Below are 26,564 nucleotides of genomic sequence, written 5' to 3' on the forward strand. Positions count from 1 at the left end.
TATATATATATATATATATATATAATGACCATGAAGTAAATATGATATCTTGTAATGAGTAACTTATAGCAGCTCCATAATAAGTAAGAACTAGTACGTGCACAGGCTATGTATATTTTAACGTTGTAACGTGTTCATAGTAAACGCGATTTAACTATTACGGTAACACGATGCGTTGCATTGTCATGAGGTTAGTATTAAACGAGTACACAAAGTATAAGCTTGAGATGAGTAAATTTCGCGTAAATCAACGTATGTGTTGATATTAAAGAGTGAGACAATACTTAAGTTTTTTTCTTTTTCTTAGTACTTAAGTCACTTGTATTTCGTTTGCGAGATAGTGTAGTAGCATTACTAACGTATACTTTACACCGAACAGTAATAAAATAGCAAACCAAAGTTTATTTTTTTTTTACCAATATTCATATAAATACACAGATTCGCATATAGAAGTTGTGTGACATCCGTGCGATAAAAATCTCGTAGGATTTATGTATAAATTGTCTGCGATGTTGACTATTGCAGTGTATCTTAAACTTTCACGTTTAAGTCGTGCTACAAAACTTTCGTCCATAAATGCCATCAATGTGTATGTCCAATCAGTGGTATAAAAAGAATCAATTTATCGATTAACACATTACAAATAAAGCTTATGTTTTCATTGATTTTTTTCACATTTCTTGTCAAATTATATTCTTTTACCAATAATTATTTATTTGGTATGTAATCTCAGGAAGATGCTGTACAATTATTAAAAGATTATTTAAATATTTTTATTTATATTACATTTGCGCAAGATAGATGTATTGCTAAACGTTGAATTTTAATTATGAGATTATCCGAGAGAGAGATATATGTATATATATACATATATATATGCACACATACACACATATACATACATACATATACGCGACGATTTTTATAGTTCATTAATTTCAAAAAAATGTTTCAGCAACATACATCGGAGTCGATTGTACAGCAATTGTGATTTGACATATTGAAGTGTGAAGTCATCTTTTGTTCGAAATAAGAAAACTATTATACGCGTACTTACGATATAATTTTAAGTTGCGGGATTAAGTATTTGTTTATTTAAATAATTCTATGTTGTACGTTGTATTAAGCAAACGTGAACATCGTTAGAGACATCTAGTAATTTAGTAGTTTAGCGATTAATTTGAGAGAATTATACATTCTAGGCATATGTGTATATGAAGCGAGCTGTTGAGTATAATAGATACTTTGATTTATGTTCATGTAAAAATATCACTAAAATTCTTATATAGAAATTTACGTGTATACCTTTTGCTTGAGGTTTCGGCACGTCTAATTCGTATAATTCTCTCAAAAAAAAAATATCTACTAACTTTCAATAATAAGATATCCTGGTAATTTGAGAAGAACATGGTTTGTGTATAAAGTATTACATGAGGTGCAATAATAATCATTATATGTACTCTAATTGCTTAAAAAAATCATCCCTTTGGAAATGCAGGATTATTATAATGAAAAATATTTTCTTTAAATTAGACAAATCGTATTATTCTACATTTTGTTTTATTGTCACGGTTTACCCGTATATTCAAGAGGTTGAACTTTCGTAAATATTCAATCTTAAAATTCATTTTTCATTTTTTATAAATCTTAACCCTTCTGCGTATATAGAGTTGATAACATTGTTGATTAATGACACGACGCGACAATGTGATGACGTCTCGCGTCGACAACACCAAGAAGGGTTAAGGCAATGATAAACACAGTTAAAAGTCTCGATCTTTACCTGAAAAAGAGATAGTGCGATTGTGCTGTCGATTTTATGTCAAATTTAAAATTGGGGAAGATATAAAGTGGAATAAAATCATATGCAGCGAAATGTAGTACTATCGAAGTGTCTATTGCAGAAGTGTAAAGGAATAAAAGTGCGTATCAAGATGAGTATCGATAATTAAATAGCTGTTGTATGATTGTATTTATATATATACATAACGATACATATACATATATATGTGTATATGTATACATATATATTGCATTTAATGCAGTAGAAATACGTATGCGTCTGTAAAGATCTGAGTGTTTAGGGACAATTCCAAGATCTATCGTGTAATTTAAAATAGCCAAAATATACATATAAGTGGTTATTTTTATGCAAGTCAAAATGATTGTATGATGAGCCAAGTGATAAATTACGTTCGTTGCTAGCGTGAAGCTGCGACTGCATTTTTGCAACTGTTCGTTTCAAATGTTACGCGTTTCGTAAAATCGTTATTCTCTTCTTTTTCTTACTTTTTTTTCACACACATACATTACAAGACAATGCGATCGCGCGCTCAGCGTGCTTCCGTCAAGCGTGTAAGCGCCAAGATGCAAAGAGAACTTTTTCTAAAAACAAATTTATAACGTGCGAATATTGTTATTTTTACCTCGTTTTACAATTGAACAATTGACTCTCTGCGATGTACGATATTATAGTAACACACGGTATAATAGCCTCGTCTTCTGATATTTGTTATTAGCGATTTTCGTTACGCGAATATAAAACGAGCATCGTAGCCTCATGTCGTGTAAGTTAGGTTTACGAGATTTTGTTTCGTACAACCGCTACAACGTTGTATAGCACATCTTATAAAATTTGTATTCACGAAATGCAAGATTTTATTTCTTAATAAATTTTTGAGTGCCTAATATACATGACACGTTTGTCTTTTAATTTTTCTTCAATTGAATTTAGATATATACTGGATAATAGTATCTTGTTGTATATCAATGTACATCTTTCTATATAATTTTGCTCAATCCGTTCACTGGAAATAACTTTCATCAAAAAATGGGAAATTACAATATATGACCTATTTGGTCTTGTAATATACCTTCAATCACCGAAAGATGCAAGAAGGTCTGTAAAAATAACTTCGGCATTTTTTAAATTATAGTGCCATTTTATTGTTTAATTCATTAATTATACATGGTACATATTCCATAAGTTGGTCACTAGTACTCTTAAAGTTATCATTCACCCATATCTTCTTCAATTCACGTAGGACAACGCTAGTTACTTTCGGATGTGGCACATGATTTCTCAGCATGATGCCTTTGATGGGAAATTTCGGAATTACCCATTTTTCAAATTCGTCCAAAAGTTCTATGGCTCCTTGATATTTCAATATCTCTATTATATATTCGCGATTGACGTCGATTGACTTGTTTGTCTGCGAAATAAATACTAACTGCTGATACGGCTTCAACGGTTGCTCGCAAGGAATGTATTCTCTGTGCTGAACTAGAAACAACGCTAGATCTCGATCAGAATTGGACAATTTCAAGCGACTGTGCACGTTCATGACTTCCTGCTGATCTTTCAGCATCGACACGATCATAGATATAGGCTTTAAGGCCACATTGTTGGATAATGCGCGTCGACAAACAATTTGAAAGTTATCCACGTCGGGTTTCTCGGGTAAACCTATGTATTTACCGCTACCGCATTCTAGCATTTTCAACGTCATTTCTAGAGCAAATTTTTCCGTTAAAATCTTTTTCCATTCGCTCCAAATTCTCTCACCAGATATTCGCTGTAAGCCGTCGATATTTTCTTTTATTGCTTTTATCGTAGCTTCGTCGTGCTGATCGGGATTATCCATAATCCTTCCATAAAAACGAAAGTATCTGTAACAGTCAAACAACATAAATTTATATATAAGTCGCTTAAAGATTCAGTGCAACATAATATGCATTCTGTATTTATTAGATCTATATGTGTTATGTTTTTGTTTGTGTAAAATATGTTCTAAAATATTATTATATATAATGGTTGAGTGTCAATAGTCATGAAGAAGACTCAACATACATTTGCTATTAATTCTAGAACCCTAAACATCAAAAAGTTATGCAACCTTGAACATGGGTAAATTTTACTCATCACATTTTTATTTATTCACAATTTCTGCAAAAACGATCAAAATTTAATATTTTTGTTTATCTTTTAATTAAAGCTGTAGAAAACTTTGAGGAATAGGAATCTATTAATGTGATTAGTGTAATTTTTGTGATTCGATAAAGTAAAAAAACTTATGATAAAAAACAAAACATATTTTTAAGAATGACAATGTTTGATAAGTTGGTCTAGGTAAATTTTACTTATTCTCAAAGAATGACTTTATAGTCATAGCAAAAATTCTAAATAGATCTAGATAGATACAAGAAATTAATCAAAATAGATAAATAACTAGCAAACACTGTGATATTGCATATGTTTTGTATTTAATTAATATAGATGATAAAGACAGAGTTTCTATCTGAACTATTTGGTACCCAAGCAGATTAAAGCCAGTCACACTTATAAAAATTGACTGTGGTAGACTAAAAAAAGTTAGATTAGAGAAAGATTAGCAACAAGAGATAAATGAATGTATAATCCTCATACTTATCTATTTGCTTGTAAATATTGCTACTGCTATTGCTGTAAATTCTATGCACTACCATTTTCTAGCAGATATAAAAAACAATTTTTGTATCTGAATAGTGACAGTGAAAAATTTTTAATGTGACATTTTTAGAATTCTATTTGGATCCATAAAACAATATTTTGAGTATATTTAGGAAGACATATATTTAGGGGGTTCTAGAATTAATATACATAACATACCTGAGAATTCGAAGATAATCTTCACATATCCTACAATTAACGTTGCCCACAAAAACTATTCTTTTATTCTTCAGATCATCATAGCCATAGAAATAGTCATATAATTTGCCATCGAAGTCGAGAAACATGGAATTAATAGTCAGATCTCTCCTGCATGCATCCAACTTCCAGTCCTTTGTAAATTCCACTTCTGCATGCCGTCCATCTGTTACATTGTCGATCCTCAAAGTGGTTACTTCGAAATTGTCTTTGTCGTTTATTCTCACGGTTATTGTACCGTGTTTTTCGCCTTTCACATTTAACATTCTGATATTCTCGTTCTCGAATATTTCCTTCATTTGATTTGGCGTTGCATTGGTTGCGAAGTCAAGGTCCGTTGGATGTTTGTTCATTAAAATGTCACGCACGGCGCCGCCGGCAATCCTCAACTCATAATTATACTTTTTAAACAAGTCAACGAGAGTCCTTAGTTCTGGAGTAAACACAGAAAGAAATTCCGGGCTATCCAGCTTCGCTATAACAGGGTCTGCTCTTGACGATGGTAACGGTTCGTTAGCCATTCTATTCTTTTTCCAACTTTCATACGTGGACTTATATCTCACTTGTCTGCGTACCTAGGAACAATAGAAAAAACTTACACATTATTTCACATGTGCTTATACTTGCGTTGTTATGAAAACAAAAATGTTTTGTTAAAAATCAAGTTTACATCCAACATAACCCTACTTTAGGACTGATATCTTTATAAAAGTTGCATCTGTATTGTTTTACCTTAATATTTTTTACACTAATAATTTTATAACGAACTAGATTTGATATTCGCTGTGACAATATATTTAACATAATTATATATATGTTACTTTGTTCCTCCTTTACATAAATGAAACGTGATCGTTACGAACGTACAAGCTTCCATATTTATTCACGCTTGGTCCTCTTAACTGCGATTGTTTGAAATCGCGGTAGGAACGTAAGAGCCGCACAAATTTTCACAAATATATTAGAAGAAGACAAAACAAATGTAGTAATTAACACAACATAATTTTTGTTCATTACAAATATAAAAAAGGTGATTTACACCAACTACATTTTTTATTATATACATTATGGTCGAGTTTTTTAATTCATCGATGTATCCATCGATGAATTAAAAAACTCGCCCTGTACAAAAAAACTAAATGTGTAAATGAATCAGCGTACAATTCGATTTGTAAGGAGAAAAAAATAAGTAAACTCTATTTTCCAAAATATATGTTTACATTATCGAGAGAAGTAATACTTTTTATATAATTATATATATATATATATATATATGTATATATATATATATGTATATATATATATGTATATATATATATGTATATATGTATATATATATATAATATATATATGTATATATGTGTGTGTGCGTGCGCGTGTGTGTGTGTGTATATATATATATATATATAATTTACGGGTTCTAAATTCAAAGTTTAAAAGCACTGGCAGTTCCTGTGCGATTTCAATAGAAAACAATTTCATACTTTCTCTGAGGAGAAAACATTAAACATCAAATTATCGGATAAGATTAATTTGCTTTAAATTGCGCTATAAATTGTTATAATTTCGCTATAAATTAAACAAACAAATTCGATAATATTAAACTCTTTATTCTTCGTTTGTTTATGTACATTACTGTGTAGTACAAAAGAGGATTCATGCACACAAGAACTAATGACCTTTTCGAACATGTCGAAGGACATGGTTTTTTAACATTATTACTGAACATTCTATGATACGAGCCGTCATATGTCATTCTTTCAACATTTCAGCAGACAGTATGTTTATGCTTTATTACATATAAATTAATTTATTTATTTTTCTGTTCAACGCACAAGTGTTTATTTCATGTTTCAAAACGGATATATAACTCCTGTTATTACACATAAAAAGTACAAAACCTATCCATATAGTGTATCTCATATATGATTGTGAGCATATAATCTGATTTGTAAAATATCTAACAGAATTTCGTATTGCAGCGTTTAAATATTTATGTAACAATGATACTCTAAAAAATTAATATTACCACAGTGTACCCGTTTCTGCCCCGTTAAGAGCAGTTATTTCTCTTTGACCGTTAACAATATAAAACAATACTTTGGATGAGAGAATTCATATTGTTTTGGCATTAATTGATATTCGAGCTCGTTGAAAAGATACCTGTGTTAACGTATAAAACGGACATACTGTGTTGCGTCAACATTCTTTTATGGTATGCAAAAGTTGTAACTGTATTATATAGCATTATTTATTGTTTCATTACTACTAGTGTAATTCACGATCACGATTACATCTCTGTATTTTAACGCGTTATACATTTCTCAATTTGGTACATCAAATGCTTTTTAAAAAGCGAGATTCCCTGTTCCCATGATACGTCACATTCTCTTATTCTCTTACAAGTAGCAAGTACGCAAGTTCACGTCTTGCGTATCCTTCTTAATTAACACGGCCGTCTAATTCCACACGTATATCGTTAACTTAATATTAAGATCAAGTTAAATATTTATGTTAAATATTTTTTAAGAATCATACGGTCGCATTTTGTGTTAAAACGCAAGACGTGAATACGGGCTGTGGGATTCACAAAACGATGAACGATTTGTCTTTTGCAAAACGTATAAATGGAACAGATCATATAAACAAAATGTCGATTTTTTGTAATCGAGTGCTGAAACGTAATGAAAATATCTCTCGACACTTGCTCTTTAACGAATGGCGGTATATCGGATCTATAGACGTAAATCTAAGGTAAAAGCGTATATAACGCAACAATTAAACCAATTTCACGGCGCGCACAAAATGTGGGAATTTTTTACATGTTTTATTTTATTTACAATATCTGAATTTGTTAACGATTATTAGAAAACCTGTGTGCATTGCGATTCAAAAAACCACTCGTTTGTTTTGTTTTTACGAAATATGTCTAGTAAAAGAAGTTTTCGCATATCCTATCCTGATGAAAATGAAAGTCGTATGAAAAATGATTTTCACGTGGAGGCCACTTTCGCTTATGTATATATAACAATAAGATTAAAATCTATTAATTTTACAACGCAAGTTGCCAGCGACCTATATATTCTCTTCCGTAAGTAGCTCGAATTGCTGGAGCGTCCTCTCATCCGTTTTTCCTTTACCTCAACTACGTGACCGCACACTCTAATATCTTATCGTACAATATTATATTTTCTAAATACGTCGCAAAGTCGGGCTGATCACGATCCAAACCCAAGTCCATGTTTTAGGAGGCACCGCAATAATGTACGCCCGTGTACTTTACGCGCAACAACGGAGCCGAGGCCGTACATCGTTGAGCGCCTTCGTGCATGCGTGTACATGTTATGTAGATATTAAAACTTCTGGATAATATCAATCACTTACGACCCTTAATTATGTGTATCTTATATTGTAAACAATTATTTAGATAAATAAAAAATATTATATGCTTATACAATTAATGAATTATGTATATATACACACAATACACATTTTTTCGGTGCTATCGATGGAGATGTGTATGCGGTAGAAACGCTTCATTCACTTACCATCCAGAAGATAGAATGTGTTTTACATGCCGTCTAAGGAGAGGCCTAACGTCGAAGAAATTTCTAATGCGCTAGAATTGCCGACACGTGATCAACTCCATAGAGTTTTCCTGCAAGTTTCATTAAGTACAATGGCACGAAAAGTCAGAGGGGAGAATTGATTATACATTCATGAATGCATACGATATCGTCGATTCAACGTACCCTAGATTCATTAATGTATCGTGTAAAAAAGACCATATAATGCGGTTGCATTCATACTTCACTTACGGAGGTTTCGATATTTTAGCGGAAGAAGTCTTCTTCTTGTTGTTTCGACACTTTCTCACATACGCTTCTATAAGATGCGCTATCTTCTTAGGATTGATTTCGCCTGTCTTATTATGGCATATCTGAAATATAATCGTGACTGTGAATCTATCGCGTCACGTTACATATATCTGGTCCTACAATACTAGAAATACATGACTGATTTAACGTTTTCACCTTAGGTACAGCTTTGCGCATGATATCCTTGTATTCCTCTTTCGTAACGTGCTTTTTGGTGTAATGGGGTTTGAGAACTAATTTGACTTCCTCCACGACTCTCTCTTGTCGATTTAGCTTCTTGAGGAACTGCAAAAAGAGATTTTTTGCATTAAAAAATACACGCATCTCTCAAAGTAAAAAGAGGTGTCTCGATGCAATCGGCGTACCTTATCTTTAACTTGCATTTCTACGGCAGAACTCGGAAGATCGTCCAGGATTTGAAGTTGGTTTTCGTCCATACGTACGCCAACCTTAGGATTGGTAGCTATAAAATAAGTAATTTACATTACTTAATATAATCGTCGATTGCTCGCTGGTATGAAGAAAATATTGTTAAAGAGTAGCTGAATGATCGCTGCACTATAAATCTTTTATTAATAGTCATCACTTGGAACTTTTCTTAGGTGAAATACTCAGACTTGAATTTAGAATTAGATGTGAGCTAAAGCGCGATTGCAAGTGCGATGTCGCATATATTATATGATTCAAATAACAAACTTAAGTAACTTTAAATTCAGATCTGAATTTCTCTCCTGAGAAAAGTTTCAAATAACGATTATTAATATGAGTCCTAGACTGCTTTGTACTGTTTTTATTAAAATACACTCAAAGCGCTTACACTTCTTCGTCTTTTCCTTGGTCTTTTTGCTCCGATTTTTAGTTGCAGTCTTAACAGGCGGCAATACTCCGCCGAATAGCGCATCGAACGCATCTTTCTTTTCCGCACTTTTATTGACTTTCGGCGTGCTGCTAGTCTTAGTAGCGGCAGGCGGTGCGTTGAGAACGGGCGAGTTGTTGAAATTGACAGGACTAGGAGGATCAAAGAGACCGTCGCTCAATGTTGAGCCTGGTGAATAAGGTGACGACATGTCGACGTTGTCGCTCGTCATATCCGCAGCCGCGTCGCTCCCATTTTGTCCGATCGTCGAGCTGGTTTTACCCTGAGCGGACTTGGAAGATCTCGCCATCGTGGTTTTCGTAGAATTCGTGAATATGTTAGGAAGCTGCGGCCTGTCATTTGTGCGCTGCTTTATTTGATTGCTGGGCGAAGTGCGGTTAGACTGTAAAGAGATCAGATTTCAAGATGCTAATCACCCTTAAATTAAAGCTATGTTCGGCGAGACACTATTTGGCGTTAAAAACATGTTATGTTCTTGTTACTTATTGAAAGTTGAATGAGAACAGAACACATTTAACGCCAAATAGCGTCTCCCCGAAACGCAGCTTCGGAAGAAGAGTCTATCGAACAGACGCTGTACACATATCGGATGTATAAATCGTAAATGAATAAAGCCCAGGAAAAAAATTATATATAATTATATAAAATTACACATGATTGTGTCGTGTTAAGACAAAATTCGTATATAGTCATTTTTTCCCGGGAGTTCAAAGAAAAAAAAATGAATTATTAAAACATAATAAATAAAATAACTGAAATTGCCCAATAAACATTAACTATCAGTAATATAACATCATTGTTATAATTTTTTAAATAATGTAAATTATTTAACCCTTAGTGGCTTATGTGAAAAACGGCACCATACGTGGCCCTACATGGATCTTTCGACTCCGGCTCTTTTATCATATCTTTAAAGTGGTTCGAAAAATTTATAAAAATTCACGGATATTTCAAGTTTTTAGAACAAATACCTGTACTTTATCGTGCATTTTTTAGGAGGGAAAAAAAATCCGATACTCTTCAACGTGCTGAGAAATTTCTATGAATAGAAACCATTTGGACTCAAAATACCCATGTAGGGCCATTAAAGATTAATATAATTTAATTTAATATTAGTTTAACTCTCTAGCTACTACGCTCCACTAAAGTGGCTTTCCGCCAAATCATTTCTTAGTAATTTCCAAGCCATTATCTCACTTGTTTTCGTGGTTTTAAAAGTTGTGTGCATTTTCGTTTACATGCACATCACGGCAGAGAAATCTGTACTGGCGATACAGCGCTACGGCCAGCTTCACCGTAGCTAAAGGGTTAAATTAATATTAATAATGTGGTTAATAATGTAAATGCAATATAAAGCGAGCGTAATATAATAATTTATTGTTGAGTAGAAAATTATAATATCAATGTTATTGTTAATTGGTGTTTACTAGATTGCCGACATGGCTTCTTTAATAATGCACATACCTGCAGCAACGTCCTTTGTGTAGTGTTAGGAGTGCTGGGGTTGAAGACAGTACTTCTCTGCACCGCTGCCGCCACAGTTGCCAGCACGGGATTGATAGTGGCGAACGGATTGGCGGTTGATTGCACGTTCTGTTGATTCTGTTGAGTCTTGGGACTGCTACCCGACTGAGCTATGTCGGTTTGATTTTCCGGCGCGGGAGACGTGGTGTCCCTCTGCGGGGAAGCCCTCTTAATAGTTACCACGGATATTATCTTTGGCTTCTCTGGCGGTTTTTCCTGAGCGGGCTGATCCTGCTGCTGGCTCGGCTCGTCCGGCAATGGAGTGTCCGCTGTGTCGTGTTTCCTGGGTGAGTTGCGCTGCGCATGATCACGCTCATCATTCGGCGTAGCCTCTTGACTGGCATCCGGCGTCGGTGAACGGGACTTGGTCGGATCAAAGGGATCGTAAACATCCGATGAGCTCAACGGTGAAGTCGGCGGTTCCGGAGGTGTGTTGGGGCCGATCTTGAGACGCAGTTCGAGTTCTTCCTGCGCGCGTATCTCCAATTCCTCTTCGGCTCGCTCGTCCATCATCTCTTCTTCCTCCATTTCTTCCTCTTCTTCTTCTTCCTCCAGCAACGGATTTATCAGAGACGGTCGCAAATTGCTCGGTTGCTTGTTTATGGAGAACTTGATCTGCGGCTCGGGCGGTGTTTTAGGTCCCTGCGAGACGAATTGCTCGCGTGGTGGCGATGTCACCTGCGAAGGAGGACACTGTTCTGGTGTAGCAGCCTCCTGTGCTTGCTTGTCGTCGTCGTCACTCAGAACGATCACGTCACGCGGCGACGGAGTCTGTTCCCGGAACGGTGACTGGTCCAAATCGATTACGGCCACAGGCTTCTTCGTCGCCGCGATCTCCGCTGCCTTGGACTTCTTCTTTTTATCCTTCTTCACTTTCGGTGACTTGGATCGCTTGTCCTTAGTCTTTTCCTTCTTCGAGCGCTTGACAGGCGGCGGCGGCGGCGGCGATTCCGTTTGCACAGAATCCCTTCGTCGACGCTTTATTGGCGGCGCACATGGTATAGTTTCCGGCAGTTCCGGTATGTTTGTCGGATTCATCTCGTTGTCCTTATTGAAGCACACGCTCACCAGAATGTTGTCACCGCTGGCGAAGACCTCCTTCGAAGGTGGCGGTGTTCTGTTTCGCTTACCCTTCCGGCGTTTCTCAGTCTCCGTCTTGGACTTCCGGCTCTCTTTCCTGCGTTCCTTCTTCTTTTTCTTGATCGCCTCCTTGTTCGTCAATATGACGGTTAAGTTCTTCGGCGACACGCTGTCCAATACCGGCGGTGGCGACCAGTTGCGCGAGCCGATCGGCTCCTGCTGCATATGCGGCGGAGTCTTCGACCGCGAGCGCGACCAGGATGGTGTCCATTGTGCGCTCCAGGAACGCGCGTCTCGTTCGCGCGGGAATTCGCGCTGCTCCACGGGGGCGTGTTGCTCTACGCTCTTCTCTATGTTCAGCGGCTCCCAGTTCCTCGCGTTGCGATTGTCTCGATCGCGCGAGCACGACCTGCCGGCTTTTGAGCGCGATCTGCTGTGCGGCTTTCTCTTATTGTGCTTCTTCTCGCGCGACTTCGACGACGTCCTCTTTGGCGATTTGCTGCGTGATCGCTTGCGGTTTCTCGAGCGACTGCGCGACTTGTACTTCTTCGTCTTGTCTTTTCTCTTGTCGCGCGATCGCGACAGCGACCGCCTGGATCGTCGTCTGGGCGACAGCGAGGACCTTCGCTTGCGCGACAACGAACGCGATCTTCTACGCGACACTGAGTGTCGTCTGGATAAGGAACGTCTGCGTGATACGGATCTTCTGCGCGACGACTTGCGCTTGTTGCGGGAGGACGAACGTCTGCGCGAGATCGACCGACACGATTTCGAATACGATCGGCGATCTCTCGACCAAGATATTCGCAGACGAGATCTGCTTCTGGTTCGTCCCTTTGAATACGACCGACTCCTGCGATCCTTCGTACCCGAGACTTTGCCAGACGAGCGGCTCCTCGATCTACTACGTGACTTCTCTCTGATGTCTCTGCCGTACTCATCCTTCCTCGGTCGTGGTTTCTCGGCTACGATCTTCCTTACGTCATACCGCGGCAGTTCTTTCCGTTTCTCTTTTTTCTTGCTTACCTCCTTGACCTTCTTCTTAGAAGACTTATCTTTGTCCTTCTCTCGCTCCTTCTCTCGCGACTTGGATCTCTTGTCCTTGTCTCGATATTGCCTCTCTTTTGTGCTCTTTGAGATTTTCTTCCATGAAACCAAATTGTCCGATGAGATATTCTCCTTGTTCTTCTCTGTGTTCTCCTTGCTCTTCTCCTTCTTGTCTTTCTTTTTTTTCCTCTTGCTATCGTCCTCTTTTTCCCGCGACTTTCCGCGTTGTTCTTTTGCCAACAGTTTATTCTCATCCGGTATCTCGCCATCCTCCATATCTTTCTCTTTACGTAACAAAGCAATGTTCAACAGCTCCTCCTCGAAGTTGATCGCCTCGTCAGTCTCGGAGATGTCTTCGGTGCCCAAACCGGCATAACTCGCCGGCGGTGTTCTGCAATCATCCAAGTCGTCATTAGCTTTGTCCTTCGTTGGTGTGATTGGTTCTAGACCGCCGTCCTCGAACGACGACGCCGCATGTCGCATTCTATCTTCATCCTTCACGGGCAATTCGTCTTTACAAGGTGTGTAAGCCCCGTCCGACTCCCAGTTGTTGTCAATTGGGCAAGCGGTAATCGGCGTCGGTATATCCGCTAGTTTATCCTTCTCTATCGGGAACTGCTCCTCCAGCTCATCGTCCACCGAGTAACTTGAGCTCGCTTTCTCGTGCTGCTGATCCAATAAAGCGCTCGGATCCTCGTCACTCAGCACTCTATCCTCATCGTATTTGTCGTGACCCGCCTTATTGTCAGGTTTGTCACTCAGCAGTTTGTCATAATCGTCGCTGTTTGACTCCCGCGAGTCCTCACGCACGTTCGTTTCGCTTCGTGACCCACCGCCGCTCGAAACGACTTTGTTTGTGTTACCATCATCGGCCTCCAAGTTCTCAGAGCCATGTTCTATACCCAGTTCACTGTTGTCCGGTTTTCTCGGAGACGATGACGACGACGAGGATGATGATGACGACGATGATGACGACGACGAAGAAGATGATACTGTCGCGTTCTCCGCGATGGCGACATTCTTATTTTTCACCACTGATTCAAGAATTGGCGATGCTTCTTGTTCGTTGTCTTCGACATATATGTTGTCGGTGGACAACGTATCGACAGCGACGCGTTCCAATTTCTCGTCTTCTTTCTTTGTGGCTTCCTCGTCCGACGAGTTATTCAAACTTTCTTTGTTCTCGCATTCATCAATTTTCGGCGATTCTCTCTTTTTTGAACCTGGCGTAATCTTCATCGCAGTATCTTCATTTTCTTCGCTCACGAATGATGATTCTATGTTAACTGACTGATTCAAAACTATCGATGGTCCACTCGTAGATATCACTGCCAGATTCGATGGGCCTATGACGTTCTTGTCTTCATCTTTATCCTGCGACTCGTCATCACTCGTCTCCTTCGGATCGCGCTTCACCGACTGATCATGGGATTGTTGCTTCGGCTTGTCAATTTTCTGCGACGCTGCTTTATTACCAGCCACATCCGTCGATGCTAATTGATGATTTTGTGAATTCACACCAGGATCGTCGTTCAAACTGCTTAGTCGATTGTTGAGTCGCAACTTGCTGCCGATCTTAAAGGTGATCTTACCACGATGCGAATCGTGCGAGATCTTCTTGGGCGGTATCTTGCTCAAAATCTGCCGCTCTTTCTGCAGCGCCTCAAGATAGGGATTGGCTGGTTCCGGGATATCGGGCAGGTCGCATGCCTGTACGTCGCCCACGATAATATCATCGTCATCGGGGATGCTGGGCGGTAACGGTGGTGGCTGTAGAGGACCCAGTTGCTGCGATAACTCCTGTTCCGTGTGTCTGGCTACATCCATAGTCTGTGACGAGTAGATGGAGAAATTCGGGCAATCTGACTGCGATTCGTGATCGCCATCGTCATCGTCGTACGCGGGCAGACGAATAGAAGATTCCTGCGACCGTTCTCTGCTCTCGGACGCGGCACTTCCAGCAGACATTGGAGGACAGCTTGGTGCAGGTATCATCGGTGGCGGCGCGGTCGGCATAGGTATGTTATAACTGTCCATATTGTTCTGAGTCACCTCTGTCGTTTTCTCGAGCACGGTCTTCTCCGGATTCATAGTGTTGTTGTCGTCGTTACTGTCGCTGTCAGCTGCAAATGGATCGTACTTGTCACCACTTGGCGTAAGATCTTTCGTCGTATGTTCTTCCTTGTGGCTGTCGTCAATTACAAGCTCCTGATCGCTATCGTTATCCTTATCACTTCGAGAGTTCTCCTCAAAGTCGAGTAAACCAGACGGAGGCTCCGGTGGCGGTAGAAGAATCAGTGAACCGTTGTCATGATGCTCCTCCGGAACATCGCAGTCGGATTTGGACGGCGGCTCGATGTCACAGTAAATATCGCAATCGTCATTGTTCTCCTGTCTGACGTCCATGGGTGCAGACACAGGCTCAGGTGCGACACATGAATTCGCATGTTCATTTTGCTCCGACTGATAGTTCCGCGTCACATCTATCTCCGATAAGCCGGCAGACAGGCTATTACGCATGTGTGTCGACGTCGATTGCGCGTTCAGAGAATCCGTCGTCGGATTGGCGGGTACACCGGACGGAACAGAAGGCGGCGGCGGTGGTATTCCCAACGGCAGTGGTAATCTGGGCCTGGGAAAGCGCTGATCCTGGGTGTGCGGAAAAGGCGGCCGCTCGAAATTGTCGCTTGCGTAATTGTTGAATGGTCGTTCAACTGGTGGTGGAAATCGCAGTCGCTCGTTACGGAAGTGCTGAGGATTGCGGCTTCGAAAATGTGGTGGCGGCGGCGTGCCGCTGAACATAGGCGGACCGCCGCAATGCTCGAAAGTCGGATTGTAAAACGGCGGCGGTCCAAAATCGCGGTTGCCGAAATTATCCCGCGGGCCGGTTCCGCCACTGCCATAGCTATGTCTACCACTGCCCGGTGGCAACGAGTCCCGACCGCCTCCGCCGTAGCTCTGGCCGCCGTGATGACCGTGACGACCGTTGTCACGGTAGCCACCACGGAAGTTACCTCGGTTCCCACCACCACATGGATTGTTGTACATCGGTGCTTGTGTAATATTGTTAGGATTAACATTGGACAGATCCAACGGTGTGTCGACCTCCTTCAGTATCACCTCCTTGCGTCGTGTAATCTCTTCTTTCTCCTTCTTTGGGCTTTCGTTATTGTTGATGCTGTGCTTGTTCTCCTTCTCGGGACTGTTCATCAACAACGTGCCATCGGCTTTCAGCACCATGTTATTCTTGGTCGAGTGCCACAGCTCCTGACTGTTGATTATACTATCCAGAATATTTGGCGTATTCGTGTCTTCTACTTCGTTCACCGAATTGGCGATTGTCTTTAGAACGGCGCGACGTCTGATCGACGGTACGGCTGAACGTCGTTGTACGTTCACGATCATTGGACCACTTCCGATGGAATACTCATCGTCGTCTGACATAGGTGGGCTGTAGTCTAATCCCAGATTGTCTCCAAAGATACTTATTTGAGGTATACCGGCGTTGTATCTGGCAGTCTTGAGAGCACTTTTCTCAGATACCGAGATATTGTTTCTCATAGTGGGTACAAGTAACGGAACCTCTAAATTCGGCTTGCTCATACCCAATGCAGTAGCCAGTCTCTTTTTTACTGTTCGCGTTTTGGCTAACACGGACGATACAGTGCGCGCATGTCGTTTGGTTTTTCTCCTCTGCAAAAATAAATCGTTTATTAGTATAAGTAAAATATTAAAATGCGTTTTGTGTTATCTTTAATTTTTATTTATTACATATATCCCACTTATATATATAATTTTATATGTTACTCCAATCAATTATATAAAATAAATGACGATGCTAACATATAATAACACAATGAAAACATTAAATGACAAAAAAAGATAAAAATGTAACTTTAAGAAAAAACTGATTACAATAATCTATTTTTATAATAGGGAAAAATTAGTAGAATCATAGGAAAACACAATTTATGTTCCACAAAGATTATTCATAATATGTACAATCTACAATATATGTAGTTAGTATAAAATTAGTTAAAGAAATATATATGTGAAGCAATATTAGGCAGCAAGATAGAGATATGTTAAAGCATTGTTCAAATTCTATTTTCTAGAAAAACTATAGAAAATCATAGCAGTAAACAAAATTTATAAGATTAGTAAAATAAAAGATTAGTGATGTTTGTTTAAAAAGATACTACTTTTGGCATAAGTTTCTACATAAATTACTTATTTTGACAATAAGATAACAGAAATTTTTAGTCTTACTATGTACAGTTCATGTAATACATCTTTTTAGAGTAATGCTTCTTATACACATGTATTATTATATGTATGTATGTGTATACATATAAATATGTATATATATATATATATATACACACATATATATATACACGCATTATATATACACACACACACACACACACACATATATATATATATATATATATATATACACACACACTTCAAAAAACGTTATATATGTTATATTGATCTCTTATTAACTTATGATATACATCATTATCTCTGATGTTACATCATTATAGTATATTACAAAAAAATAAAAAATTTATATATTAGTGTATAAATAAATAAATTAACTGTACATATAACTTTAATCTTAGAATGCAATTGGCATTATCAAAGTTTAAAAGATTTAGTATGATAAAATATTAAAGTGAATTTAAGCAAAATTAAGAAAAAAACCAAGTGCATCTAGTGAGAAAATGGTTTTATTTATATAACTTAAGAACAATGAGGTACAATTAGGAAATTTAATTTAGTTATAAGTTATCAAGATGGCATCAGTACGATACATAAAATTCAGCAGTAATCATCGTGTTATCTAGGAAGTCCAGAGTGATGGAGTCAGTGATGAGATGCGGTAGCGTTGCCAGATCGTACATCCTAATTGAGGAAAAATCTGGCACGAATTATGGCAATAGCTTAGCACAGAACAGATGTCTGGCAAAAATGTATTTGTTAATAGCTGTGATTAAAAGAATATCAAGTAAAACATAATTTGTCATATAATAAAAAGGAATCGATAAATACATCTCCGGATTTAAAATATATGTGCAGATCTACGTATCTGGCAATCACCACCTATGACGACAAATACGTTATGTATGTGATATAGACAAATGTGTTATGTATGTGATATAGACACGCGCGCGCGCGTCAAACTATTAGTCTACATTTGAGAAGAAATTAACGATATACCTTGCGCGTTTTCTTTGTTCTTTTCTTACACTTCCTCCTCGATGTGGACGATGCTACTTTGACGTACGTTACAGTTTCCTTCTCTTCGCCGTCGTCATTGATTTCTCTAATTCTCACTTCTCGAAACACAGTATTGCCATTTCTTGATGAGCTTTTCTTCCCCTGTTTCTTTCTCTTCTTTTTCGTCGTTTTAGTCTTAGATGTCCTATTCGAATTAGTGGACATAGTGTTTACTCCGCACGCGCGAAAATTAGCATTTGGAGAACGACTATTGTCACCAATCGAATCTAGACCAGATGACGTAGACGGCTGATTCGGATCAATAAACCGAATATTCGCTATGGTGTTGCGCACAGTACGATTACGAATGTTAGCACGTACACGTTCGGTATGGCGAGTGCGAGGAACGATTCTAGGAATCAACGCTCCACTTTCCGAATTTGTTCCAGTAAGAGTACGACCATACGATACACCAAGACGCCGCGCTTCCTCCATAAGATCTGAGATCTCATCCATGTCAATTTCAACCTGCAAATATAAGACAAGGAAATTGCTATATATTGTTGCATTTACAATTTATTATTACAGATGTTTCTTTAAATAAATATTATGGTATATATTTTTCGCATAAAAAATATTACATGCACGAAAAAATTTTATATTTGCTAAATATAAACTCATTCTTACACTTTGCAGTTTTAAATTGTAATCAAAGTTAATTTGTATTCTCCTGCGTGTATACTATACTATATGTACATGTTATATGTACATAGTAATTAGCTCTATAATTTGACTTGTTGCTTTACATATATTTTATTTTAGATTGTAATTGTCTTTTAGACTATATATATTTATCTTTTTTTTATTTTTCACTTATAATATGGCAATTTAAAAAAGCCTTAAATATTTTAAATATATAAAATATAAATATATGAGTAGGAACGCAAACCTGCGAGAAAATTGATGTTTAGCGTGAAGAGAATATTGGAAAAAATTCATTTTAATATACGATTGATGCTCGTTAAAAAAATTCTCCACTGGGATTTAAATTATGACGCGCGTGCGCGAATAACTTTATATATATATATATACATATTGAGTATTAAATGAACGTGAAATAATAATGCTATATAAATGTACCGCTTCGGCATCATTTTGACTGTTTTGAGAACATTCTGGACAAAACCATTCCTCCATTGGAACTTCAGTCATTGGAGGTGTTAGACACTCCAAATGATAGCCGCAATCACAACCATCACAAAGTAACATTCGATCTTCCCTATCACTCAGATGACACACTTCACAAAATGTTGGATCATCTTGTATTTGATCTTCAGGGCGCGGCACAACTTCTACTGGTAAATGTTTTACAACCTAATCAAGAAAAAAAATGTATATCAAAACTGTAATGCATATATCTTATATTTATATACTGAATTACTTATTTTGCTTTTCTGCATCAGTATCCTTTAAACATAGTACTACTCATACTAGTATATTTAAATACATAGTACTATATAAGCTATCTTAATATATTTAATAATTAAAATATTTTATTCTAAAGTAAGTTCCTCCAGCATATTACCTTGCCACCAAGATGATTTCTGACATGTATAATAGTGAAAACTTGGCGGTCTACAGGACAAGTATTAATATTCTTGCTCCATTCTAGTAAACACTCCAGACAGAAACAGTGTTCACAGGCAGATGGTGTACCAACTTGTTGTTTTCTAAATGGCAGTAAACATATAGGACACTTTTCTAATTGTCCATCACTATTATCAGAATCGATATCAACATTAGTTGGTGAAGGAGCAGATTTATCTGCTTTCTTCTTTTTTGTTTTAGATAAAACTTTGCGTTTAGAATTATGTTTAACACCTTTATCCAACTCATCGGAACTAGTCCAATCATTTTGCCATTCGGAAGAGGTATCACTATTATTATCTATAATATATACAATATTATAAAACATCGTATTTAACATAGAACAGAATCAATATTTTAATATTGATATGTACTAACCAATCTGAGCGGATGTATTTGCCTCTGAGGCACTACTATCGTAACTAAGTAAAACCTTGCGCTTAGTGTTATATTTCTTGGAATCCTTATTTACTTCATCAGAACTAGTCCAATCACTATGCCATTCGGATGCATCACTACTACTTGCATTTGTATCTGCAACACAAGTATCTTATATTAAACATATTATATAAAATTTTAATATATTAATAGTAACATTGTTGTTTGGAAAGCTTGTGATTTTTAGTCATACAAGTAAAAAAGCGTTTCAATATACATAATGGACTCTGCAAATAATTATATTTTGTTTATACTCAAAAAGGTAAATCTAGTGATTTTTAAACTAAATAATTGTTTCAATTAATTTGTTTTCTTTATGAGATGTAAAACTTGGGAGAAATAAAAAATCTGTGGAGACTTTTCATAGTAATCAATTTTCACTAACCAACTTGAGTAGATTTATCTGCCTCTGATGCACTACTATCATATTTAGATTCATCCTCACTAATAACTCTCTGCAATAAAATACACAATAATAGTAAAGATATAAAACCAATTAATAAGTTCATAAGAATACAACAGTCACACTTACATATTTCTTTTGTCGTCTAATCACAGGTTTAGGTACATCACTATCATCACTACTCTCTTCTTCACTAACAACTCTCTGGAATTTTAATAATAAATAGAAGTATTTCTTAAGTACTTCAATAATAAAAACTTTTATACATAGTTTTATACATACATGTATTTTCTTTCTCCTTCGAGTTTGTACAATAATGGACTCATCGCTGTTATCACTGTCAGTTATGACAAGTTTTTTGCGTTTATTTACTGGATAAGTATGATCGCTATCACTTGACATTTTAATTTTTGCTTAAATATATATCCACTGCATTCTCCCTATAAATCTGTAAACAGAATTATTAATCAGTTTTATCATATAAGTATTTATTGATATATTTCATATCATGCTGATAATATAATTACTTTAGTTACTTTTATGAACAATCATAGCTTATTCTCATCTAAATAGAATTATAAACAATTTCTTAATATGATCAAAAGTATTAATGTTCATGTTCAACACATGTTCATATCTAAATATAGCAGAAATGAATTATAGAAATCATTAGTGTTCAGTTTATTTAGCATTTTACATAGTTTATGTTTAGTATATCCTATGTATCCTACTATATCGTAATTTCTACAAAGTAGCAAGTAAAATGATAAAATTACTTTCTACTGAGGTGAGTTCGTGGCTGATACTCTTGTGTTCTAAGTTGGGCCTTTAGATGGACGGCGTTACAAGTCGTCCTTCAAAAATTAGCGATCAGAAATGTGTTTTTTGACCTAATTCAGTCTGGCTGTCCAGACGTCCGAATAATGTTCGGAAACGGTGAGCCTGCGAAAATTCACTCGCGTATCTCGATGTGTGCTTCTCGGTATTTCAAATTTCTCAAGATCTCACAATTTGGCCGTCGGACCTCGATCGTTTCAAGTGCCTCACCAACCAAGCTGCCTCTGCTCTGTGATTTACGCAAACGAATTTGCATTCAGCGAGCGCAAATCATACACGAAGCACTAGTTGACGCTTGTCGATCGTCGTCCCGCTCTCACTTTCTCTCTCTCTTCCTCTCTCTCTCTCTCCCTCTTTCTTAATATTCGCTCCCCGATTCTCGCGCTGTCGTCGCGCATTCGAGTCGTAACACACGAGTTAATCACAGGCGTACAGGACACGAGGACGGACGACGCCGTAATCTCGGCCGATTCGCCGATCCCTCGAACAAAGACTCCGCGCGCGATGCGCACTGCGAAAATATTCTGCGATCCTTCTGTTGACACCCCCCGGAAAATACAAGCGTTCTATTGCCGGACTGCGGACATCTTGGATCTCGGACGCCGTGTTCAGCCGCCGAGGCGACGTTGCGCTATTTCCCGTTTTACTGACGCAGCCGATTGCAACGCCATCACACCGTCGAAAATTTCTGCTTGCGTTTGCAAAATTCCAATTCTGTGGAATTGTACCGCATACAAATGATGGCGTGGCACAGTGACGTCCCGTAAACCATATCAACGTGTGAAAATAACACGAAAGAAGTATATCGCGCGTAAATTCAGGCAACCGGAAGTGAACTGCTGCCAGCCGGGAAATTTGAATATAAATTAGCGTGAAAACGAGGGTGCGTTCTTTTATTTACTGCGAATACTGATGCTATGACGTCATGGGCTGCGTTCCAAAACTCTACTCGGCGGGTAGAGTAGCATTTAATTGACCAATAAAAACAAAGATAACTAGGATTTCTTTATCATGATTAGTCAATTAAATGTACTCTACCTACCAAGTAGAATTTTTGAACGCACTTCTGAAAGTATACTGCTAGTATACGTTCTGCACTTCGCTATTCCGCTGCATGGGTTTGTACTCTAATAGCATGTTCGACTGGCTCTGGGTTAACCCACTCTGGATTATTCAGCCTATATTTATTGGTCGAACAAGTATTTATAAGCTTTATGTTGGCTAGTAGAGACTTATGACGTCATTAATCGCTTTCGGAGGGATTAACCCAAGAGTTAACCGAGAGATTAACCCAGGAGGATTAACTATTTCGTTCCCGCATACCGACAGTTGTCGAATCGGTAGGCGTCGTTGCGCAGCTTTTTTATAGCGTAGAAAAACTGTGCAACATCTACTGATCCGACAACTATCGAAACCACGGTAACGGAATAGCAGCCTAGGGCCAGTCGAACACGCTATAAGGGTGCAAACTCCTGCAGCGGAATAGCGGAGCGCAGAACAAGAGCGGAACCAATCACGAGCGGAAGCAATTACGAGAGAAAACTGTGGAACGCTCGTGATTGGTTCCACTCTCGTTTCGCGCTCCGCTATTCCTCTGCATGGGTTTGCACCCTAAAGCCAGCGGCACACGATGCTTGTTTCGTGCTGAATTGCTTGCTTAATGGAAATACTTTATTCTGATTGGTCCGTTTTCAGAAATGTACCAATCAGAACAGAGTATGGCTACATTCGAAAACACATACTGTGTGCACACTACTAGACGATAACCATTGAAGTGAGCGAAATACAAAAGTGAGATAAAAAGAGAGGGAGAGTACTCGAATAACGTTTCCGAACGCAGCCTATTTTCATCCAGCAAGCAATCCGACATGAAAACAAGCATCGTGTGCCGCTAGCTTAACAGTACTTGCAGTAAATAACGGAACGTAGCCCGAATTCATAACTTGGCAAAAAAGCCGAAAACAGAGCACATATTGTGGAACTCTTCGAAGCATTTTAAGATTGTATTCTAAAACGTCCTTTTTGAGGAAAATTTTACTCAATATCTATAGTTCACGTTACTCTAACTAACTCTACTCGAGCATCGGAAAACAGTATTGAGTTGTCTTGAACCATGAATATACTAGATGGTTGTGCTTACTATATTTTTCGACCCTAGTGGAACTAACTCGTACTCGATTTATCATAAACACCCATTAGTACACACTTTGTTCCAATTGAATCGTGCACAACGTTACACTTTGTGAATTTCTGTATACATATGTGTCAAGATGTGTTAAGCAATTGGAAAGCACTCAATGATTGGTTCAACCTAGTAATTCACTAAATAATTCTGTATACCGATTAATGGTGTCCAATCGTACTATGGTCAATCGGGACGCTCCCGTTCATATCACGTATATTGTAGAAAATTTATACATAATGCGTGAAACAGAACGCAACCTTTGGTCTATTTTTTTAGCAGCACTGCTAAACTAGTATAATAAGTTAAAATGAGACAAGTATATTTTTTCTCATTTTACTTATTACACTAGTTCAGCAGTGCAGCTAAAAAGAATAAACTACTTTATGCTTCGGACGCAGGCTCCAATCTTCCAATTGGACACAGATTAAATTTATTCAGTTCCGAATTTATTTGAGTTGCATTCCAAAACGTCTGTTTTGGGGAAATTTTATTCGATAATATATGTAATGTGAATTATAAATATTGAGTAAAATTTTCTCCAAAAAGAACATTTTGGAATGCAACCCTGAATGTACTGGGGAGCGGTGCACTTGGACACGGTGCATTTGGACACAGCCAATCACAGCACCGTGTGATTAGAGACATTTGTAGGGTCCCTTGGAACAGCGACTTGTGATTGGACTGTGTCCAATTGCCCCGTGTCCAACTGATATACACTCAATGTACTGTGCCTCGACTACGCCTGCGTTACTGCGCATGCGAAGAATTTGTCTGCCATTTTTGCCTATTTGACGTCTCTGCCACTGCGGCGTTAGCGGTTCCCTTTTTCTTTTTTGTACGCTTACACGTTGGTGTGCCGGAGAAAATTTATTGAAAATGGGTCGTATGCATTCGCATGGGTAATGATATTTATTATAAGTTTGTTCCCACGCTTACAATCAATTTTTGCGATGTCCAGTTTTTAATTTACACTAGTACATTTTACACGGTTTTAAGATAATTCGATCAATTGTCGAAACGTTTTGGCAACAGGCACGCTTGTTAGCGGCCATGTGTGCGTTGTATCCATTATCAACCTTTTATGCTTTCACGATCCTTTATTTTAAGATGTAGCGATCTTATTGCATGTAATCGTCAGACGTTCTAGCAATTTGACTTTGACATAACGAAAATATTTGGAGCCAATTCGTTACCATTCTAATACATAACCTCTCATGCAAGTTTCTCAATATGATAGATTAGGTAATTATTTAATAAGATGTTGTTTTTTTTAGAAAGGGTATATCCCAATCTGCGCTCCCATATCGACGAAGTGTGCCAACTTGGCTGAAGTTGACACCGGAAGATTGTAAAGAACTTATTTATAAACTTGCCAAAAAGGGACATACACCATCTCAAATTGGTAATTCTTAATAATATATTTGTTTTTTTAAATAAAAAAGTAAATATGTCTCTTGCTATATTGCTGGAGAGATAATATTAGCTATCGTATTTAGCAAATGTTTCTTATAAAAAGAAGGAATATATATAGGAAATGTTAAAGTCTGATCTATATATAATGTATTCTTTGCTTTCTATTTCTTGTCCTTTATCTTTTTAAGGCATAAGATGTAAGATAGAAAGAAATGAAGAGAAAGAAACAGGAAGCAAAGAGCATATTGTTGATTAGGCTTAATATATTTAAACAAAATATTTTGAGAAATCTTGAGGTCCTTAGTTCTATATTTCTTACCATACATATTACAATTATAATTTAATAATAATATTTGATGTGTGAATATAATAAATTACCATAGATGTTTGCATATTACACAAAAATTATTACAAATTGTTGGAAATGGTGAAGATTTAAATGGACATTATATTTCCAGGTGTAATACTTCGTGACTCTCATGGAGTAGCACAAGTAAGATTCCGTACAGGGAATAAAATTTTACGTATTGTAAAGAGCATGGGTCTGGCCCCAGATTTACCCGAGGATCTGTACTATTTGATCAAAAAAGCTGTGGCTGTCCGTAAACATCTGGAGCGAAACCGTAAAGACAAGGACAGCAAATTTCGGTTGATTCTCGTAGAATCAAGGATTCATAGGCTAGCTCGATATTACAAAACAAAAGGATCGCTGCCACCAAATTGGAAATATGAGAGCTCAACAGCTAGTGCTCTTGTAGCTTAATCTGTTTCATTGTATCATATATTGCAATAAAGTCCTAAAATCAGCCTATTTTTGATGTATTACTATTGTTGAATAAAATGAGACATATGTATTGGTTTTATATAATATATATATATATATATATATATATATATATATATATATATATATATAAAATATAAAGAGAAATTTGTAGAATATAGCATTTAATGAGTAGAGTAAATAGCTATTATTGTTGCTATTAATGCTTTTTCTTATTATTACAAACAGCTTTTGAAGTAGCTGGATGGTGATTTTGTTCGATTCCTTTATACGGAATTCGTTTGAGAGTCGCCATATCTTACTACGTCGGCGGAAAAATTTTTGCAATACCAAAAATTGGCTAACGCACCGCGAATGCCAAGAATCACGACAACGATACGCATGCGTATGCGCAGGTATGTACATACGTGACTCGAGTTGGTAGAACCAACATGGAGAAATAAAGGTCGACGAGGCCAGGAAAGAAGGGAGACTGGAAATGAAGGTAGATGATCTATGCAGATCGGTATTGATATTAGAATCTTCCGTGGCCTATATC

The 26,564-nt window shown here is 37.5% G+C and overlaps 4 protein-coding genes across 5 annotated transcripts in view; 2 read left to right on the forward strand and 2 right to left on the reverse strand.

The window, feature by feature from the left end:
* LOC116846564 (synaptogyrin) overlaps positions 1-2,697 on the forward strand; it is an 8,234-nt gene extending 5,537 nt beyond the window's left edge. Inside the window, exon 9 of the mRNA XM_032820546.1 lies at positions 956-2,697. The gene's annotated coding sequence lies outside the window, so the exon portion shown is untranslated. The remainder of the gene's footprint in view (positions 1-955) is intronic.
* A 224-nt stretch (positions 2,698-2,921) lies between these two features.
* LOC116846562 (CCA tRNA nucleotidyltransferase 1, mitochondrial) lies at positions 2,922-5,701 on the reverse strand. Of its 2 annotated transcripts, none has more exons than XM_032820544.1 (3): positions 5,555-5,701; positions 4,649-5,262; positions 2,922-3,669 (listed from the first exon to the last, which is right to left on the reverse strand). In XM_032820544.1, exons 2-3 carry the CDS (start codon positions 5,206-5,208, stop codon positions 2,931-2,933), a joined length of 1,299 nt encoding a protein of 432 aa, XP_032676435.1. In that variant the 5' UTR covers positions 5,209-5,262; positions 5,555-5,701; the 3' UTR covers positions 2,922-2,930. The 2 variants fall into 2 exon arrangements, with proteins under 2 accessions (XP_032676435.1, XP_032676433.1); XM_032820542.1 differs by having other exon boundaries at positions 5,420-5,604.
* Positions 5,702-6,276: 575 nt separating this feature from the next.
* Positions 6,277-22,287, reverse strand: LOC116846584 (serine/arginine repetitive matrix protein 2). The gene is made up of 14 exons (XM_032820625.1): positions 21,584-22,287; positions 21,090-21,255; positions 20,937-21,011; positions 20,790-20,859; positions 20,345-20,500; positions 19,905-20,266; positions 19,460-19,693; positions 18,320-18,847; positions 10,907-16,786; positions 9,383-9,824; positions 8,931-9,028; positions 8,722-8,850; positions 8,506-8,627; positions 6,277-8,345 (listed from the first exon to the last, which is right to left on the reverse strand). Exons 2-14 carry the CDS (start codon positions 21,207-21,209, stop codon positions 8,327-8,329), a joined length of 8,235 nt encoding a protein of 2,744 aa, XP_032676516.1. The 5' UTR covers positions 21,210-21,255; positions 21,584-22,287; the 3' UTR covers positions 6,277-8,326.
* A 2,312-nt stretch (positions 22,288-24,599) lies between these two features.
* LOC116846600 (40S ribosomal protein S13) lies at positions 24,600-26,053 on the forward strand. Its single transcript, XM_032820659.1, has 3 exons — positions 24,600-24,728; positions 25,104-25,231; positions 25,701-26,053. Exons 1-3 carry the CDS (start codon positions 24,706-24,708, stop codon positions 26,003-26,005), a joined length of 456 nt encoding a protein of 151 aa, XP_032676550.1. The 5' UTR covers positions 24,600-24,705; the 3' UTR covers positions 26,006-26,053.
* Positions 26,054-26,564: the final 511 nt, after the last annotated feature.

This window comes from Odontomachus brunneus, unplaced genomic scaffold (assembly GCF_010583005.1).
Source record: "Odontomachus brunneus isolate Ranch 3 - 2012 unplaced genomic scaffold, Obru_v1 Obru_scaffold_066, whole genome shotgun sequence".
Taxonomy (NCBI): domain Eukaryota; kingdom Metazoa; phylum Arthropoda; class Insecta; order Hymenoptera; family Formicidae; genus Odontomachus; species Odontomachus brunneus.